General features: G+C 46.2%; 1 protein-coding gene across 6 annotated transcripts in view; it reads left to right on the forward strand.

The window, feature by feature from the left end:
- Positions 1–15331, forward strand: part of DCUN1D3 (defective in cullin neddylation 1 domain containing 3) — a 36491-nt gene extending 21160 nt beyond the window's left edge. For all 6 annotated transcript variants that reach the window (XM_004780140.3, XM_004780144.3, XM_004780143.3 and 3 more), the window contains exons 2-3: positions 11258–11793; positions 13063–15331. In XM_004780140.3, coding sequence (XP_004780197.1) covers positions 11363–11793; positions 13063–13546 — 915 coding nt within the window. In that variant the 5' untranslated portion in view covers positions 11258–11362 and the 3' untranslated portion in view covers positions 13547–15331. The remainder of the gene's footprint in view (positions 1–11257; positions 11794–13062) is intronic.
- Positions 15332–15680: the final 349 nt, after the last annotated feature.

Here is a 15680-nt window from a genome sequence, read left to right on the forward strand (position 1 = left end):
AATTATCTGCCTATCTTTACACGTGTTAATGAGCCCTTTGGCCTCATGCCATATGAGTGCCCATTGGTGAAATACATAACTGCTTGAAATAAAAAAAAATAAAGCCCAAACCTTGAGGCCTCAGGTTTCACCCTGCAGGGAATATATTTCCAATAAAGGCACACAACACAAGAATTTCCTGTTACAGTTTTTAAAACCTGAGTACTTTCTAAATAGGCTCTTCAGTGCTTGAAACCAGAGAGAAATTGTTTCAGCAGTAGCAATTGAAACCAAGAGGGTAGCCAAATTCTGGTCAGGTCTGGCCTTTCAGTTTCATAGGATGTGGTTTAGATCAAATACCTGTTTCAGCTGGAAGATTGATCATGTTGTTATTGCACAGAGAAAGACTTCCAGGAGTCTTGCTTTACAGCTTTTCACGTGGTGTCTGAGTGCTGGGAAGAGGTTCCTCCTTAGGAACGTGAAGATGACAGAACGTGCGAACACAACAGAAGAAAGTAGCTGTAAGGGCCCTGTGGCCTGTCTGAAGGAGCCGAAGGTTGTAAAAATTGCAGTTGGAAAGGTTCTTACTCTCGTTAGTCATATCAGCTTTTAAACGGCATCCTGGTGGTCTGCCCAGTACAATGGTATGTTACAGTGTACTTGAGTTTGGGATTATTGGTCCTTGTGTTCAGCTAAGAAGTGAAATTGTGGCTTAGTAAATTGGTCCTGGATGATGAATCAGAGCCTAGGCATCATTTGTTTGCTCTATGAGTAGAAGAGATCCAAGTGACTTAGCAGTGTGTTAGTAGGGATTCTATCTTTTGTGGCTGAAAACCTGACATCCGGTTTATGCAAAAGAGGAATTCATTGACACCCATAACTGGAGTTCAGGCTTTGGTCTGACTTTAGGTAGTACAGTTGGATTCTGGGTGCAGATAATACCTTCAGAATTCATTTTATCTTTGTCTCTTGGCAGTGATTTCATTCTTGGGTTCTACATACATTTGACATGAGACCTATATGATAAAAAGGGGCCATTGAATCATCACAGTGACTCTTCGATAGGCATTACTATTTTCTTTGGCGGGATAACTATAGCAGCGCTAGCTTCCTTTACTTTCAGTGCTAAGATTTACTCTTGTCTGCTGAGGTCACCCTGTGTGTCCCTAACCCAGTCACTGAAGCCAAGGGCATGTGAGACTCAGGTGGGCCGAGTTGCGAAGTCCATTTTGAGCCCCGCCCAACTATGTGGCCAGGAGTTCCGGTTCTGCCTGTTCGATGGGCCAGATCCTTCTACCCCTGATGCTAAATTATGAGGCCTTAAGATGGGTGATGGTAGCAGCAGTGGCTGCTTCTGCTACTACTACTGCTTTTTGATGGGGGTGGGGACAGGTTGATTTACTTTTGAAAGAATAATTGGGAAATTTAAATATAATTAAAAGGTGTCCTATGACTAATCTTTTTCTCCCCCTACCCTTTTTATGTAACGACACCAACTTGGAATCCTTGAAGCCAGAATCATTGGCTCTTGTCAGCCTTTGTGATGTGATTTACAGTGAAGCCAGTGATCTATTTTTACCTGTTTCTCTTTAGGTGGTTTGGTATTTTCCCTTAAACACAATGTCTTAATGTGCTTTTGGCAAGAAGTTGAATTAGTTGGCAAATATCACAAGATGATGTTGGGAGAAATATACACTCCTGGTACGTTGTACAAGTTGATCTTCTTTGGAATTCAGATTGGATTATATATATATATATATACACATACATACATACATATACACACACACACACACATACACAGAATTTTTTTGCCTATTCTTTGATCTGTTGGTTTCACTAGAGGGTTTTATTCTCAAGTAAGAATTATAAGTGTGCTGAGTTTTAAGTGCATGCTGTTTTATCAGAGTAATGTTTATAATAGGGAACTACTGGAAGCAGCTAAATGTCCAACAATAAGAGACTAAATTGACCAGATTGAGTATGGTACCTCCATTCAGTGGAAGATCTATCTGAATATTAAATATGTTTTTTTTTTTAAAGATTTTATTTATTTATTTGACTGAGGGAGCACAAGCCTGGTGAGTGGCAGGCAGAGGGAGAGGGAGAAGCAGGCTCCCTGCTAAGCAGGGAGCCTGATCCCAGGACCCTGAGATCATGACCTGAGCTGGAGGCAGACTCTTAACTGACTGAGCCATCCAGGTGCCCCAGAATTGCTGTTCTTTAGAAGAATTTTATGAGAGGAAAAGCTTTATATTTTAAAAAAATGTTCAGTGGAAAAGATTGCAAAGTAGATTGTACAGTATGACCCCACTTTTGTTTGAAAGTTCCAAACACATGTGGACATGCATGTATTTTACATGTGCAGTCCATATGTGCTCATATAAAAGACTAAGAGGGATATACTGAAATATTAATTGTAAGAGGTGGGATACTGGGGGCCTTTTTATGCTTTTCTGTGTTTTCTAAACTTTACAGAGTAACTATGTAATACTTTTGAATTTGGCAGCAGGAGAGAAAGACTTAGTGGCCTTACTTCTCTGATCAGTTTACTGATGTGGTTGAAACAGATATTCTTTTATTATACAGCTCTTTTCTCCCTCTTCCCGTCTACTGTGCATTAGCAGTTAGTTTCCATCATGGGCCTCTAGGAAAAACCTGATTAATGTGGCCTTAATGGATTTGGATTTCTTTTCTTTTCTTTCTTCCTTTTTTTTTTTTTGAAGAATTAGCAAACATTTAAGAGATTGATTAGTTACCACATGATGAACCTGAGGCCTTCTTAGAGGAAGTATGGCTCTAGAAACCACATCCATACATTTGTGGTAATTCTGGTGCCCCTTTAAGACATTTGGATGCAGCCATTTATCGTCTTTGTATTGGGTTCCTTCCTCATCTCTCTACTCATTTCAGTTTCCTTTCTTGCCTTTCTTTTACTAAGGGGCAAAAACCCAAAGCTTATCTCCAGTTAAACTATTTTCCAGTCACTTTGTGACTCCTGAGTTCTGAATTGCTCAGAAGGAGATTGAAAAGTGAACAGTTGATGTGGTAATTGGGTGTTTGAGGACTAATCCTCTGCAGTCAGGTAAGCCTCTAGGGGGCTGGTACCCATCTGCCAACTGGAAGCCAACAATCAGTGCCTCATCCGTGGTTTACCTTTAGCAGGGCCTAAGGCGGCTGTTTCTTAAGAAAGAAGACAAGCAGTAAGCATAAAAGCAGAGATGAAGAATGCAGCAGGCTTGCCCTTTTTATTCTGCTACCACGGAGCACAGATCCAGGACAGCGCTCGGCTCCTAAGCCTCCTAAGGAAGGAACTTGAAAAAGCTCAAGCAGAAACAAAAAGAATAGTCAACCTAGCAGTCCGGTGCCCCTTAATGATGCCTGCTTTGCACATAAATGGGTAGCCTGACCTGTCCTGGTCAGTAGTGACAGCAGAAAAAAAAAAAAAAAAGATTCCAAGTGTGGGTCAGTAAAATGATACGGCCCTTTTTTGGTTATTTTGAGTCATGTGGGATTAAACATGGCTCATTCCTGGAGCTCAGAGACCAAAAATGCCTCATTATTTGGTATTTGGAAACTATAAAGTACATGCGTGTGTTGGCTTGGTTGGATTTGGCAAGTAGTATTGGTTCTAGCCAGCCCACATCAGCCCCGTCCTCCAACTGGATATATGCTCTTGCTCCAGTCTGATTGAAGTGTACAAGGTGAGTAACAGTAAGAACACTTTAAAAAGAAAAGAAAATTACTCTGTGGAAAGCAGGCTGGTCTTAGCCACGTGACCTAAGATTATTTTACAGAAATAAAACCAGTTGATTTATTTTCTTAAAAAAAAAAAGTTATTCTCAAAAAAAAAGTTATCCCCTACCCCAACCCCCCACTGCCCCTGCATCCCTCTTTTCTTTTCTCTTGTGCTTTTGAGATTTGTTGATGTAGAAAGTCATGCGTTCCTACCCAACCCGAACTGGAACTGCTGCCTGAGCTTGCTGCTGTAGTACATTTTAGGACAAAAAGTCTTTTAAAAGCATGAAAATAGCAGCAGACGGGTCTCGTTTGCTTTGGCAGAGGGAACGGCTTTCCCTCCCAAGCAGCTCTGGGTAAGAGACCTAATCTCCAAAGGTGATCTTGTAAGTCCCAAGTTCCAAGTGACAGCAGGCGACTCTGCATTCTTACCTCTTTGTTACTTCTGTAACTTTACTTTCTAGGAAGTAGTTTACAAACGGCCACCACCCATTCCCTATCTTTTTCTCAGGCCATTCAGCATTTCTAGTTGCCAGGTGGGCTCAGGGGGCTCTTGTGGTCTTGCTTGGAGACTTTCAGATGGGGTGGCCTCTGTCAGGACGGGACGGACGGCACATTAACCCCTGGCAGCTGGAGAAAAGCCATCTGACGAATTCATGTGCTCCTGTTCTCTGGCCTTTGGGTGTCTGGCATATATAGTAAGAAATAAAAACATGCACCCGGCTAGCTCTACAGACTGTTCAGACGAAAGTTGGAAAGTGGTTTCTTACTGCCTTTCTGCAGAAACACCAGTATTTGCCAGTGGTTTTTTGATTCTGAGTAGACACTAGATGGGAGCAAAATGGGCTGGGTGAATGAGAGGGGGTCCCTTCTCTCCAGGAAGTCTCCAAGTAGATCGCAAATGCCTTGCTGACACTGATGCTTGGTGCCAGTGTTGGCCTCCTGTTTTTACAGGCTCCCCATCAGCGGCCAGGGCACATTCCTGAGCAGGCTTCCTGACCTGACCAGTGGCAGCAGCGAGCCAGCTCGCTCTGGTCTGTTTTCCAGATGCCAGGGCCTCTTGCTGACCCTGCAGAGATCAAACTAGGATGATTAAGGAGAGGCAGGCCTGCAAAAACAGTGTGACCTTTGACACCTTGTTCAGACTAGAGTAGCCCCTGCTTTCTCTCTCCTCCTTTTGGACTTCTGGTCTCATTTTCTCTCGGGTCTGATAGGCTTGGGCAAGACGGATGAGAGCCGTTCCGTGAGCAGGCAACGTGCCAGTCCTTCGAAGGCTTGCACATTTAGGACTTTAGCCCTGTTCGATGCAAAAAAGTGAAGGGAGTCCCAGAACATTAAAGTCGGAAGGACTAGACCCCTCACTTTAATGTTGGGGTCACACAGACTCGAGGTTAAGGAGAGGTTAAGTGACTTGTTCAAGGGCCCACACTGCATAGAGGTGCCAGACCAGGACCAAACCTGGGAGTTGATTCTGTATCTCTGGCATGTTTAAGTGTTCCTGGTGTACCTTTTCATCTTGGGCCATTGTCATCTCTTAGGAGAAGTGTGTGTCTTTGGGACATGTCATAGCAGAGAATAGTAGTGAGGCTAGCGAGGAAGAATGGGGGAGTTAGAATCAAATGGCCTGGATGTGAATCCAGAACTTTTCCTTTGTAGACTGGCTGTGGGACTTCAGGCCAAATTCCTTAACCTCTCTTCAGTTCTCCTCTCTGTAAAAAGTTTACATAATATCTGCCTCATACCATTGGTTGCAGTGGGTTAAGTGTGACAGTTAACGTGAGTGTTCCCCCCCCCCCCCACCCCCACCCCCCGTACATAGGTGTAATCTAAAAGATCCTGCTCGTACTGAATGTTTTAAATCAGCTTCCCGCAGGACCAACCAGATTGGCCCTTTGACTCTTTCCTTTCCATTTGGTGTTTCCAGTCATTTAAAGACCAAACAAAAGGCACTTCTCTGAAACTTTCCCACAGGGCAGACTTTGGAGTCTGACAGGCTGGTTTTATCTCCTAGTCAGCCTGCTTCATAGTTAAGAAAATTTGGTTTCCTCATCTGCGAAAGGTCTGACAGGCTAGGTGGTTGTGAGGTCGAAGGCGACGATGCATGGGAAGCAAGCCGCCCCATGTTCCGGACGTATCACTTCCCCTCCGGCAGCCCCTCCACCTTTCTTTCCATGACACCAGTTCACCCGCCTCTCCTTTTCCTGTCTCCAGTCACCTGGGTCCTTGTGTGGTGTAGCCCTTCGTGGTCCTTCTCTTCCATAACCTGTCTCAGCAGTAGACAGTAAGCCCAGGAGACCCAGGGACTTGTCTGCGTCTCGCTTCATGGAACCGCCCACGAGATAGATCAGCTCCAGATCCTTCTTTGGAGCCAGAGCATCCACAGGGACCACGGCCTCTGGGATTGCCCCAGGCCCGGCCGTGCCAGCTCCAGGCCTGGGTCCAGGCAGGCAGCCAAGCCCATCCCCAAGAGTAGCAGCCAGGGTTGGCACAGCACGGTGCGGGGTGGTGGGGGGCTGGGGCTGATGTGCAGAGAGGGTGGGGGACAGAAGCATTTGGAGCCGAGATTGAAGGAGAAAAGCTGGAGGCTGATCCTGATCCAGCATAAACTGAGCAGAGTTACTGTCCATCGATCTTTCGGGTAAACCCCAGAACTCTCTAAATGTGCCTAGACCTAGGTTTCCCGGGGTGTGTGTATGTGTGTTTTCTTTATTCTTCTTCCTTTCCTTGCTCCCTGCCCCTGACTCCATTGAACTCTTCTGTGCCCCTTAGCAGAAGCAGGAGAGCAGAGTCCTTGTGAGGACAGGGAGACAAGGAGCTGCCTTGCGTACTTGGGGAGTCCTGCAACCAGGGCTGCCCCCACCCCCCAAGAGCTGCCCTGGCCAATGGAAAGAGCACTGATCTAGGAGCACAGAGGCTTGATTCTGTCACCGACTTGGCGGTAACAGCAGCAGCTATGATAAAGGTTAACACTTAGTGAGTCCTTTCTGTGGGCAGAGCATCTCACGTGGATTATCTCATTTACGTTATCTTGAGGTCCACCCGCCCTGTTTTAAAGTGAAGGCTGACAGTCACATGTTGGTGGCATCACCATGATTCTCATCCAGGTTTGTCTGCTCCAAGAGCTCCTCCTCTTAATTACTCTGACCCTGTTTTCTCCCTTCCTGAATAGCTCCTTGGCCTTGCTGTTCTTTTCTATTGCACGGAGCATTTGGGTATAGTGGTTGTAATGTACTACTCAATACAGAGTGGTATTCCTTAATAATGGTGCTCTGTTGCTGGTAAAATTTGGCTTTTGGGGCGCCCAGGTGGTGCCGAGGCTGTCTGCTTCAGAGAGGCAGCTGAGATGACCAGCTGGAAAGGCAGTTCCGTTAAAGTGGTATACATGATTTTTTTTTTTTTTTTTTTTTTTTTTTAAGATTTTATTTATTTATTTGATAGAGATCACAAGTAGGCAGAGAGGCAGGCAGAGAGAGAGGGGGAAGCAGGCTCCCTACTGAGCAGAGAGCCCGATGTGGGGCTCTATCACAGGACCCTGGGATGATGGCCTGAGCCGAAGGCAGAGGCTTTAACCCACTGAGCCACCGAGGCGCCCTAGAAATTCTTTTTCAAATCTACAAGAGCTAGGACCACGTAGAAAAGGGAAAGGAGTTTGGGACTACTAGCTGGAAGCTTGCCCCAGGTTAGGGACGGGGGTAACTACTGGGTTCAAGGTGTCCCTAGAACAAAGCAAATACCCAGCTTGATTTTACTCAGTATTAATCATAAGGAAGTCTTACCCTATGGAGAACCCGAGCTTGCGTGCTTTTGGGCAGTGGTGCATTTGGCAGTGGTGGCTGGTGGGGCGCCTGGGTTTGATCTCAGGGCAAGCCTGTCCATCTACTTGTGTTGTCAAATAAATAGTTTAAAAAAAAAAAAAAAAAAGAGCTTGGCTGGTAATAATAATGACTGATGGCTGTCCTCCATTGTTGGTGGGGGCCAGGAGGCATTGTGTGGCAAGTACCCTTTATCTGCATTTCCTGATGGAATCTTTAAAAAAAAAAAAAAAAGATTTTGTTTTAGAGAGACTGTGAGAAAGGGAACACAAGCAGTGGGGGTGGGAGAGGGAGAACAGGCTTCCCACGAAGCAGGGAGCCCGTGGGTCTTGGTTCCAGGACCTGAGCTGAAGGCAGATGCTTAAGGACTGGGCCACCCAGGTGCCCCTACTGACGCAATCCTTTCAACAGCTCTGTGAGGCAGATAGCATTTTGTGGGTTGAGCAGATACAGGTTTTGATCAGGGTCAGCCATAATCACTGGCAGAGTTGAGCTTTGATTTCCAAGCTGCAGCTTTTAACCATGCCGATTGACCGAAACAGCACTGCTTTAGGGCATCTTTGGCGAGGCTGAGTCCAAGGGCATCATCACTGCCTGAATCTCGGTGGCAGGGCTCTCTGGGAGAGGGCAGTGGGTAGGACGCTCTTCCTGAACACCGGGCATGGACAGTGCGTTCTCTTTCCAGTAGCGGGTGGTAAAACTTGCTCTTCCAGGATCACTGTCGTGACTTCAGAGCTCAGGACCCATGTGTTGGTGGGCTTTCCCTCAGTTCTCTGATGGGAGGTATACTCGGCAGTCTAGCCTAGTGCTAAAGGTGTGTGTCTCAAGACAGACATTGTGTGATGTTGGATGAGTTACTTTGTGCCTCAGTTTCCCTGTCTTTAAATGGGGTTGTGGTGAGGATATAGGAGTTTGAAGTCCATAAAATGCTTAGAAGCGTAGTGGCCGACATGGTATCAAGTATTCAATAATTGATAACTGCCATTCTTAGCTGTTAGCCATCAGCTATCAAGCCCAGGGAGACTTTCAGCTTTAAAACACTTGAAGTGCTGTCAGCCTGGGGCACTGGGCTTGTGTGAGACTGAGCCTGGGGAAGGCGCTGGGGGCACAGCTGTTCTCCTGGGGACGAGGTAGCGCAGAAGGGAGGCCATTGGATAACTGGGGGCTGTAGTCCCCACAGTCCCCACCAGGTCTGAAAATGTTTTCTTCTGGCTTGAGATCATCACTTCCCTCAAACACTCACCCAGCGTGGGGGCCTTTCACAGATAGGGACCAGAATGGAAGAAAGAGATCTGACCTTCTGGTACTTGCTGATTGATCATCTGTTCAAATTGATTTTCCCCTCCTTTTTCTCATCTGCTGGGCATGTTAAAAGCCTTCAGGTTCTGCTGTGTCAGGTCATCAGAGATGCTCTTATGTGGAGGGCCGTTGGGGTAAATGGGATTAGGGCCTCTTTGGGAGGCCCATCTGTTCTGTCCCTACCTGAAGGCCTTGGCGCCGGGATTTGGAGGAAGCTGGTTCAGTGAAGCATCTGTCCTGTGGGGGTGGAGGTACATGGCCTGGGGTAGGTGGGTCAGATGGAGGCCAGGAAATCCTCTTACCCTGCCAGGTACCTGGGCCTCCCTCCCCAGCAGGAGCTGAGCAGCAAACCCTGGTGAGTCAGCGTGCCTGGGAATTAGAATTGCCAGTCTGTGAGCATGTGGGGTTTGTGTAAGTTTGGGCCTTTTGTTTCTTTTAGCACTGTAGTCTTTAGAAACACAAATCTGGAAACCAGACCTTCCACATGGTATAGTCCTTTTTGTTTTGAGATACTTCAGCTCGAACAGTTGCTTTCCTTGTATGCTGGTCTTCCAAGAATTAACCCCTTGCCTTTTAAATTTTAATAGGTTGTGGTTAAGGTTTATTCCCTATACTGTTAAAGAATAAAAAGACAAGAAAACATACTTGGATCTGTCTTTCCACACCAAAAAACCCTTTCAGGTTTCAGTGGTTTTTGTGTGTGTGTTTCTTTCTTTTTTTTTTTTTTTTAAGTCTAAGTGAAATTGCAGATCTTTAGAGGGCATGTATGGGCATGTCTCTCTGTCATTCCTTCTCTTTGAGGGTGAAGAATAGGATACACCCTGATAACCATGAGTTTCCGATAAGTTATAAGAATGATTTTGGTCGTCATTTTAAACTGCTACACTCAGAATTTACCCATAGGATTCCTTTTGAAGATAACCCCAAATTTATCCAGGCACCATTTGGAGGAAATGAAAGCTCTTTAACTAAAGTTGAAAGGTCCATCCTCTGTAAAAAGCATCCTCTGCCCCACTGCCTGTCTCCTAAAGGCTTTGAATTTGGATCATGAAGGGCCATGAATGCTTCTTCCTAGAGCTGGAGAGGCATGGGACTGACCTTGATTTTGGTGCCCGTTAACCTACTGTACTTTTGGCTCCTGGTCTAAAGTTCATTAACATTGTGAGTTTGGCCGCTGCAGGTAGACTTTTCCTACTAAGTTGTCGCTGGATCTTCTCGCGAGTGGTTGAAGTTAAGAAGAGTCCTGGGGCGCCTGGGTGGCTCAGTGGGTTAAGCAACTGCCTTCGGTTCAGGTCATGATCCCAAGGTCCTGGGATCGAGCCCCGCATCGTGCTCTCTGCTCAGCAGGGAGCCTGCTTCCCCCTCTTTCTATGCCTGCCTCTCTGCCTACTTGTGATCTCTCCCTCTCTCTGTAAAAAAAAAAAAAAAAAGAGTCCTGAGAAGACAGAGTTAGCAGAGATATCACCTCACCCCTGGCCAGGAAATCTCTAGCAATTCTTTTAGAAACACTTTTAAATAGCATAGGTAATAAATAAACCACCATGATGAGTTTGTAATATATCAGTGCAGATTTCTTTTTTTATCTAGCAATTACTCTACCATTTAGAGACATTTGGATAAATCAGCCCCTCTTTTAAGGTGGAGACACTCCCTTGGAGGACTGAGTTTGCAGCCTTGTAGGACCTTGCTGTTTAGTGTGGCCTTGGCTTGTACTCTTCATGCAGCCTCCCAGAGGACCCGGTAGGGGGAGAATAAGACACGGGAGGCCCGGGAACTGTGGCTGGTGTTTGGCTCCTCTGGGTGGGCAGAGGAAGGGTGGAGAAAGGGCATTTCACCTACCGTGGGGGGAGCCCGAGAAAGGAATCGGAAGAGATCAGAGACAAATTTTAGTTTGCTGTGGGGCTAGGACCCTGCTTGTAGTCCTGACGCTACAAATCCTTTACCTCCTCTTTGGGCCCTTTTCTCCCTACTCATCCTACTTAAAAAGAAACTCAGAGGGTTTTGACATGAGAGACTAGAAGATGAACTTTTTATTTACACCTTCTGGCTTAACCCAGGACCAAATAGCTTTCTTCTGGCAAGTTGGCAAGACAGATTTCCTCTGGAATATTTCTGGCAAAACCGTAGTCTTCCTTGATGCATTCTGCACATGAATCAACCTCTTTGTAGCCTATGTTACCTTAAGAGTTTTAGGGATTTTCTTATTGGTTCTCCATACGTGTCCTAGCCCTGCATTTCCAGTGTGAAGGTCTGGAGCTTGCAGGGGGGTGGGGGGGATGGCGAAGAACTCTGGGTCTCTCCCCTGGTTCAGGCTTGGCTCACGGACATAGAATGGTGCCCCAGGCTGCAGTCCCTGCAGGGGAAGGGAATGGAGTTTGCGAATGCCCGTCTCCCTGTCCAGTGGTAACTGCTTTGTATTTTTTTTCTAGGTTGGCTGGCTCCTCTGGCTGATGGCATGTTGAGGCACATGGGCCAGTGGCAGCGAGGGCATCTGATCCAGAGGGGGCCACTCTAGGGGCCAGGCCATCAGCACCATGGGCCAGTGTGTCACCAAGTGCAAGAATCCCTCATCCACCCTGGGCAGCAAGAACGGAGACCGTGACCCTGGCAGCAAGTCACACAGCAGGCGGAGCGCAGGCCACCGCGAGGAACAGCCGCCAGCCTGTGGCAAGCCAGGTGGGGATATCCTTGTCAATGGGACCAAGAAGGCAGAGGCTGCCACCGAGCCCTGCCAGTTGCCAACGTCCTCTGGAGATGCTGGGAGGGAGCCCAAGTCCAATGCCGAGGAGTCTTCCCTGCAGAGGCTGGAAGAATTGTTCAGGCGCTACAAGGACGAGCGGGAGGATGCAATTTTGGAGGAAGGCATGGAGCGCTTTTGCAATGACTTATGTGTTGACCCCACGGAATTTCGAGTGCTGCTCTTGGCTTGGAAGTTCCAGGCCGCTACCATGTGCAAATTCACCAGGTTAGTCACAAAAACTTCATGTCACCAGGTGAGCCGAGGAGGACAAGTGCACTTTTGGGCAGCGGGGCCCAGCTGGGGGAGAACGGGGTTGGCTGCTTAGGCTTTGGGGTAAGTCGTTCTTTTTTTTGACCCGTTTCTCTAAAGCTGGTGCAGCCCCAGAGGAACAGGCAGGGACCGTCTTTGCCTGAGGTTAAGGAGTAGCCCATGTGACGCCCTGGGCCCCACACTGCTGCCCAGCCCCGCTGCCCTTTTGGGACCTTTAATCTTTCTTCCACCGTTTGGCTTGTTCATTCCCTCACTCCCTCACCCACTGGATATTTATTGTACACCTCTCGTGTGCCAGGCACTGTGAATGCCGGGCTGGGGAGCGCCTTTGGGGAGCCGCCTCCATCAGTGCACTGAGCTCCTTGCCCCTTCTGGCTCTGGACGCATGGCCCTCGGCCGGCGTCTGTGTCAGCCAGGACAGTTGGCCTCGGTGAGCACAGTAGTTGTGCACATTGCTGTGGCCACGCGTCCCTGTAGAGGTGGTTTGTGGGGACGGAGTGGCAAGGTCACCCAGCGTATGATTTGCAGAGCACTGGGTTATAAATAAGAATTGACTTTGAGCCCTGCCCCCCAAGGTAGGTTGCCCGGCAGACTTCGGATGCCTTGTGTCTTCAGCTGAAACAGCAGTCTCTGAGATGATCATCAGTGAGAGACCAGGTTGTAACCTGAAAGTATTATGTAGATGTTAAAAATACATATGCAGTTTTCGTTTTTTAATAACAGAACTTTGATCTCTGGAGCAGAGTTAGGCAGGTTTATCCAGAATCTTTGGCTCTAAAGATCTCTCTTGGCAGTCACCAAAAACATTCCAAAAACAAGCAACCATAGAGAATCAAAAGGAAAGCAGGAAGACTCCCCCGCCTGAGAGGGGAGTCTGCAGCTTAATCACTGTTGCAGAATAGGAGATAGGGCATCGAGCGGCGGACTGGGGTTTCGCTTTGGAAGGATGAATAAGTGAATGAACCAAACACCGTCAGCTGCCTACCATGTGCCAGACACGGTTAGAAGCAGTTGACACATATTTTTAGTCCTCACCAAAACCCTATGAAGTAAGGTGGTATTCTCACCATTTGACAGATGACGAAATAGGACTAATTAGTGGAGGAGTTGGAATTCAAAGCCGGGTCATCCAGCCTCCAAGCCATGCTCTTACTTTGCTATGTTGCTTCTCAGCAGATGCTACTGTTTATAAACATTAATTGTGCCCCCTCCTTCCTGTTGCAGGAAGGAGTTTTTTGATGGCTGCAAAGCAATAAGTGCAGACAGCATTGATGGGATCTGTGCACGGTTCCCTAGCCTCTTAACGGAAGCCAAACAAGAGGATAAATTTAAGGATCTCTACCGGTTTACATTTCAGTTCGGTCTGGACTCTGAAGAAGGGCAGCGGTCACTGCATCGGGAAATAGCCATTGCCCTGTGGAAACTAGTCTTTACCCAGAACAATCCTCCAGTATTGGACCAGTGGCTAAACTTCCTAACTGAGAACCCCTCGGGGATCAAGGGCATCTCCCGGGACACCTGGAACATGTTCCTTAACTTCACTCAGGTGATTGGTCCTGACCTCAGCAACTACAGCGAAGACGAGGCCTGGCCAAGTCTCTTTGATACCTTTGTGGAGTGGGAAATGGAGCGAAGGAAAAGAGAAGGGGAAGGGAGAGGTGCACTCAGCTCAGGGCCCGAGGGCTTGTGTCCCGGGGAGCAGACTTAGTGGCTCTATCCCAGGAGCAGCAGCAGCAGCAAGGATCTGCCTGCTGCCCTGCAGCCAACCGAGGAATTGGACCTTTCTGGAAATTACTGAAGATCCAGATATTTTCTACTTTACACCTTTCTCTGCCTTGTATCTGAAAGGGCTCTAAAATGCTGTATCATGTTTTAGGCACTTTCTTCACTTTTTGGTTATTTTGGTTATTTCTTTTGGGGGGTGTTCCCCAAAATATTTGAACCTGGCTACATGTTGTGTGTATTTTTTTTTTTTTTGAAGCCTTCAGATAGAATAAGCCTGCCATTTCTTGCACAAATTAGATTTCTTTGTGGGGGAGGGTTATAGAGCAGGGAGGGGGGAATGGGACGGTTAGGTTGAATTAACATTACAAGATGATACAGTGCCAGATCTCAGTTTTGCATATTCTGTTTTTCAGGGCAGGTCTGTACTGTGTGTAGTGCTGTTTACATGATTGAATTTAGGTTGTAATAATTATTTTAAAAGATTTACACAGAATTGAATAGCAGTGTTAACTGTTAACCATATTGCATTAATTCCCAGGCAATTTAAAGCTCTTGGAGAGCCAAGGCCAGCCAAGAGCATTTGTAGTCTGGTGACAACCCCCTTTTAAGCTAATTTATCCGAAACCCTTTTTTCTTCACTTCTTGCTCATTCCTTCTTTGACCTATTGCATTTCATGTTGAGTTTATCCATCAACATGCTGCACCTGTCAGTCAAGTGAGCAGTTTTTTTTTTTTTTTTTTAGAACACATAGTACTGAGAACCACTTAAGCATTGAATGCAGAGAAAGCAGTGCTACCTCAGTTTTGCTGGAAGTAGACTTTGATAGTTTTCTTTTTTCGATGAATTTTCTGTATTTTCATGTTGTAAGTGAAAATACCCTTTTTTTTTTTTTTTTTTTCATTTGCCTTGGAGCCAAAGTTTCTGTTCCTGGTGGTCGGAAAACTGTGCCTGCCGGCCAACTGACTTGAAGGAAAACTGTGGTATGGAGCTCTGCTTGAATTTTTTTTTTTTTTTTTTAAAGTTTTTTTGAGTATCATCAGCTTACTTGTCTGGCAAGTGCAGATGCCTGGGGCTGGCCTGAACTCTGCCAAACAAATACAGAAGTGTATTTAATAGTTAAACGTGTGCCCTTTCCCTTCTTGCTGCACCCACGTTGTCACTTAACCCCCAGGAGTTATTTATTATCTTCTTTGTTAATGTCAGGCTCATTTGGGGTAATGTGATGACTGTTTAGGTTTACATGACCCTTCTCTCCTTCCCCTACCCCCAAATATGTATATATACATATATAAGATATGTATATATTTTACCTATATAAAATATATATATACACATATATGTATCTATATTCCTTTGTTTCTTTGCCTGCTAAAACTGGCCATAAAAGAGGGAGCTGCCTTCAATATATAATGCATAAGAAGAGTGCCAGGGAACATCATAAATGGAGGTTTTTGAATCTGAATTTGGACCATCCTCACTAAAGAGAGGATGAATTTTCTCAGCCTTTTCCTCACAAGAGGGAGGCGCAGTTGCCCAGACTCCTCCACGTGCTTGCTCCATAAGGCCAGCTTTGGCCAAACTGCCACACAGGAGCTGACTCTGGTCCTACCTGGTTTCAGTAGAGGGTCCTCTGGTTATTTTTCCATTAAAAAAACATGTCCTCAAAAAACTGTACTGGAAAGGTGGGTGGCAGGAACTTGTACAGTTCAGCTCCCAACACTTGGGAACAGATTGAAAAGGGAATCTTTTAAATAAAAACTTACAAAATATTTATACTTTTGAGGTAATGAGAGTTTGTCTATTAAACATTTTTGGAGTTTCTTCTCTAACTGCTTCCATCTGCCTCCTAGGTATATGTTTCTCAGCCTGGGCAGGAATTGCTTATTTTGAATTCCTTTATTAGGAAGCTTATGGCTCTAGGCTCCCATCTTTCCAAAGACGATTACTTAGGGAGTTTATGCAGTCGATGTTTTTCCAAGATTGACATTGACATAGGAAATGGTTGGTTTGATTTCTTTTTCTTTTTTTTTTTTTTTTTTTGAAGATCCTAAACCTGGCAGTTGCCCCCTCTAGAGGGGCAGAAGGGAAACTTTTAAAATCAGCCACAGCAAGTTAG

Source organism: Mustela putorius, unplaced genomic scaffold (assembly GCF_011764305.1).
Source record: "Mustela putorius furo isolate JIRA1106 unplaced genomic scaffold, ASM1176430v1.1 tig00004043_pilon_pilon_pilon, whole genome shotgun sequence".
NCBI lineage: Eukaryota > Metazoa > Chordata > Mammalia > Carnivora > Mustelidae > Mustela > Mustela putorius.